The 4,888-nt window shown below is 35.7% G+C and overlaps 1 protein-coding gene across 1 annotated transcript; it reads left to right on the top strand.

Moving 5' to 3' along the window:
- The first annotated feature begins 298 nt into the window (after positions 1 to 298).
- On the top strand, positions 299 to 3,771 carry LOC128533333 (coiled-coil domain-containing protein 106-like). The gene is made up of 7 exons (XM_053507572.1): positions 299 to 407; positions 1,034 to 1,099; positions 1,633 to 1,701; positions 2,093 to 2,152; positions 2,349 to 2,486; positions 2,562 to 2,783; positions 3,458 to 3,771. The coding sequence occupies exons 1-7, from the start codon at positions 299 to 301 to the stop codon at positions 3,769 to 3,771; spliced, it is 978 nt and encodes a 325-aa protein (XP_053363547.1).
- The last annotated feature ends 1,117 nt before the right edge of the window (positions 3,772 to 4,888 follow it).

Genomic DNA, 4,888 nt, shown 5'->3' with positions numbered 1-4,888 from the left:
GTTAGATTGTCTTTAAATTTAAAGGCTTGCATCTGTGATGTGGTGTTGCGCGCTTGAATGTTCACGCGCACGCATGTGCAAAACAGATCAGCAACTGGCACGTATAGGACACAATCCTTCAGGGACTAATTACGTTACGACCCCTATTACATTTGTTGTAGACAGCATGCATCCAAATAAAAGCATTATACAATTTCTTAATGACATTAAAATATATGGAACTCCCTTTACTCTGACGAAGATATCATACTTTGACAACACACGGGAAATACAGGTCCCTACAGAGTTCCTTTTTGAAATGAGGCTACGAACAAGAAAGACCTCTACTGTTTTACTTCAACCAGTAAGCAGGAAACAGGAGGAGGAAGAAGAAGAGATGCGCGCCAAGTCCAAACACACACATCAAGGTAACCGCCTTATATAGCGCGCGCGCACGCACGCACGCACACACGGTGATATCAGTTTATAATTAACATGGAGTCTGTGGGAATGCGAAGAGGCAAAAGAAAGGCGAAATGCATTGGTATGTGGACTGACAACCTCAAATGTGTGGATATTAATGTATGCATTGAGTTAGTTTTGTTTAAAATTTATGTCCACTACTTAATAGCTAGGCGTTGGCTAGCAAGCAAGTTACGTTACTTGTTGCCTAGCTAGTTCCTCGATGCCTAAAGTATTAATCGGCTGCAAAAGCTAATTACCTCTTCCCCCTCATGTATAATGAAATACAATAAATCTAAATAATTTACCCATGTTCACTATCCCATGGGAATGCAAAAGTTTACATTTGTAGCTGATATAACCATGTTGGAAGTAATATAAATGAATATATCAGTAATATAATTACTGTATGTATTAGACTGTACGTGCCAGTTCATTGAGTGAAGTAAAATGGGTCTTCAAACAGCTTAGGTTCATGTTATCGTCCAACACTTTGTTTTATCCTTACCAACAAAATAAGAAGTGTTATGTGATGTTATAAAGTACTGTTTTGAGAATATGTTTGCTTTATGTGTTCTAATCTTCCACCCAGACCTGTCCTTACAGCAGTCTCTACAAGACATGCCACAAACATCAAGAGTCGAGAAGGCTGAAGAAGGTAGGATTCATTCATGCCAAGGATCAATGTATATTTAAAGGCTTTCAGTGTATTATTACAAAAATTGCGACAACATTAATAACTCAATGCACAGGAATCTTAAATAGTGCTAATATGAAGACATTTCTTGCCAAAAAGGAGGCTTTAGCAATTAACGTTATTAGGCTAACTGCTGAAAACAACATTTACTGTGGTATGTCTTAGGCTACTCATTTACTTATCTGATGTGAAAAATGATGTTGATTAACTTTAAATTCATAGGTGGTTTCTTAATATTAAAGTAGCCTGTTCCTTAGTATTTCTAAATTCTTGTAGATCACTTTCATTACCATTCTAAATTTTACATGTCATTTTTTGTGACACAGCCATGATCAGGTATCTCAAATAATAATAAATAATAATAATAACGTATGTGCATAATTTATAATGTACATTGAATTTGCATCCCTGTGTCACAGTGCCATCTACACATTGTGTTTAAGTAAAAGCCATATGCTTTGTCAATATACTGTCTTCTCTCATTTTTTACCCAGGCCTGTTTGTGGTTCAGTCTCCACAAAATCAACAAAAGCTATCTTCAAGGACCAAAAGTATTGAGAAGGGTAGGTTAATTTTACTTTATTGCCTACTGTTATTATATATTTAAAGAAGTGATATAAAAATATTGTCCCTTTTAGGAATATAATTTTGGTTCCAACCCACATTATTGTATCTTAAGTTTATCCCCATAATACAGCATTATACAATAAAAAGTGGAGGTTGAATGTATGTTATTAATGGTCGAGAGTTTTTTACCTGATTCAAAATCACCTCAGTCTCAAGTATTTTTGGAGATAAACATAAATGTAAAAATACAGCTGTTTTGTGTGTCCAGTTGAGTTTCAAACTGTTGACCTGCCCAAACATTAGACATTAGCATACATCACACAGATTAAATGAACACTGATATCTGTAGCTAAATTTTTATCTTTGTCTGTCATTGAAACTTTACAGTGCTTTTACCTCTGCGGGATCACCCAGTGACCTCTGCAGCAGCAAAGGCTAACGAAACTGGTGAGCATATTTCAGTCAACTACATATAACAGAACTTTTAAGTATGTGATTTTTGTGATCTCAGTATTGCTTTTTATGTGCTTGTATGCTTCTTTGATCACTTTATTGCTGTTTAAAACTGATGTAAATAAATGTAAAGTGTTAATGTGTACATCTGCATCACAATATCTCATTATGTGGTCTTTTTTGATTACAGGAGCCCCCACTCTGCAAACAGGTCTACAGGAGGCTAAGCAGACGATTGAGGATCAAAAAAAAGAGATTGCCATCCTAAAAGACTGGGTAGACACACTTAAAGAGGAGCGAGATTTTCTCAGGGAAAGACTCAAAGAGGGTAAAACTGATTAGAGAATATTACAGCTTTAAAATTACATTGTCAAAGAATTCCTTAACCTTTTGATTTTTACAGCTCTTGCAGTAAGAAGTGATAAGGGTGGGGATGTGGCCAGCAATATTCCACCTATAAGGCAGGCACCTGGACAGAGGAAACTGGAGTCAAATGTAACTGATTCATCATCCTCTAATTCATCATCTGATTCAGAGCCAGATTCTGAGTCCTCAGGGGCTAAGAAAGCTAAGAAGAAAAAGTCCCATCCAAAAAAGGCCAAAAAAATGGGCAAAAAACTAAGAGGTATGCAGTCATACACAAATTGATACAGTAGAGTAATTCTCTGATTTGCCAGCAGATCATCAATGAATGTAAACAATTTTAATGTACTTTACATATACTTATATACATATATATAAACTTTACTCGAATTGATGGGGGATACAGTGTGATGGCTTCCGATTTGTTAAAAAAAAAATTACAAAAAGCATCCCCTATGCAAAACCACCATCTCCCTTACCATCACCTTAATAATTAATAATGTTGTGTAAAACTTGTCATGCACACAAAGTGTAAAAATTCATTTAGTGTAATGCTTTACGAATTAAAGTGATTGATACATCAGAACACACTATAGTGATTGATAAATCAGAACCCTAATATTTCAACAATGTTTACAGACGTGTCCTAGTAGGATCAGCAAAGCTAAAAAAAATAATAATAATTAAAGTGTGCTACTATTGTACTATTGTAATGATAATACTGAATTTCCCACTGCCCATTGTCACATACAAATCTATATTCTATGGACCAATTATGAATTTTCACCTCTGTTTACCACTTTAAAGTTTGCTTATTTTTGTTCAATGATTATGTATATGTAAAATTGTAAACTGTATCACATTATATTACACTGTATTACTTGGCTGGTTCAATTAAATAGAACTCGGCCAATAACGCGTTCTCTTGTCCTACAGTCAAAACCCCTGACGACTCCATCCGCCGCTACAACATGGTGTTGGAGAAGATTAAAAAGGATCACATCAGCAAAGCTGAAGCTTATGCAAGGCTTGGGGTAGATCGAAATACCATCGTGTCGCAGGCTCCGATTGCCGAACTTGCAGCCGCTAACCCAGATCTGTTCCGCACGTTGAGGTCCACTTTTAAAAGAAAGGACAGCCTGAAAGGGTTTGCTGAAACTTGCAGGGGTTTTTGTGAGCAGGAGCCCACAGCTTCAGCTATCCTAAAGAAAAAAGGCGACGGATCCTTACTGGATATTTACAAGAACTAAGCTATGTTCTGTATGCCATGTGTTTGTGCTATTTATTTATTTGTTTACTGTATTTTCTTTTTGTTCAGCATTAAATATTTCATGAGAAGTTAATGTCAGTAGCTTGAAGGTGGCTTCTTTCCTTAAAAATACTAAGCTGTTGTGTTCTGTTGTTGCTTTTTTTCATCTTTTTTTCTCTCTAAAACTTAATGGTAGACGTTTTGAATTTCTTCTCAGCTCTTTCCAGGCGTTGATGTTGATTTTACTGGGACCAGAACTGGGTTACTGTTCAAGAATAAAACAGAAAGTTAAGATCAAAGTACCTTTTGTGTCCTCAGTGTACTGTGTGCAAAAGCTTAAACTTTTATGTTCATATTCATGTCATTTCACAATTATGCCTACATCAATGATACACTATTTATCTGTATATAAAAGGACCAAGTCACCACTTTAGTTGAGGGGCCACACACATGATGAACTCATGAGAAATTAATGCTTACTTAATGATGACTACTGTATGTCTGGACTGGATGTCAACAATTCACATGCTATGTGCTGTGATTAGTCAATGTTGGGGTCTGGTAACCACTTTAGTTGAGGGGCCACACACATGATGAACTCATAAGAAGTTAATGTGTAGTTAATGATGACTACTGTATTTGGATGTCAACGGAATATACAAGCTATGTTCTGTGATTGACCAGTGTTTGGGTCTGACCATTTACTGCAGGCTACTATGAAGACATGAACGTGCTTGACAATTCATAATTAATATAAAACATTAGTTACATACTGTTTAATTGACATATACTGTTCTAACCTGTATGCATGCATGAGGTAAGTCTAATTCTATTTTGTGCATAAATTCATGATGAGTCATCTACCAAAAGTGAATAGGAAAGACGTTGTTTTTGTGAACAAAAGAAAACATCATGATCATGTGTAATAAACCATAAATCATGGTGATGTACCCACCTTAGTTAATGTCGTAATTAAAGGGTTGATCTTTCATGAATTCATGATAGAAAGACTTAGAAGTCATGTTAGTTCCTGATAATTCATGAGACATTAATGCATGAAGTAACACATAATTCATGCATGAATTTATGCATGAATTCATGGTAATTCGTGTACTCTT

Source organism: Clarias gariepinus, chromosome 11 (genome assembly GCF_024256425.1).
Source record: "Clarias gariepinus isolate MV-2021 ecotype Netherlands chromosome 11, CGAR_prim_01v2, whole genome shotgun sequence".
Taxonomy (NCBI): domain Eukaryota; kingdom Metazoa; phylum Chordata; class Actinopteri; order Siluriformes; family Clariidae; genus Clarias; species Clarias gariepinus.
This window is presented reverse-complemented; position numbering and strand designations above follow the sequence as displayed.

What these genes read in the sequence shown, in the direction of transcription:
- LOC128533333 (XM_053507572.1), top strand. Translation starts at nt 299, where the DNA reads ATGAGGCTACGAACAAGAAAGACCTCTACTGTTTTACTTCAACCAGTA. An exon ending in GTCCAAACACACACATCAAG is followed by an intron (nt 408 to 1,033) that starts GTAACCGCCTTA and finishes TCTTCCACCCAG; the next exon opens with ACCTGTCCTTACAGCAGTCT. An exon ending in CAGGGAAAGACTCAAAGAGG is followed by an intron (nt 2,487 to 2,561) that starts GTAAAACTGATT and finishes TGATTTTTACAG; the next exon opens with CTCTTGCAGTAAGAAGTGAT.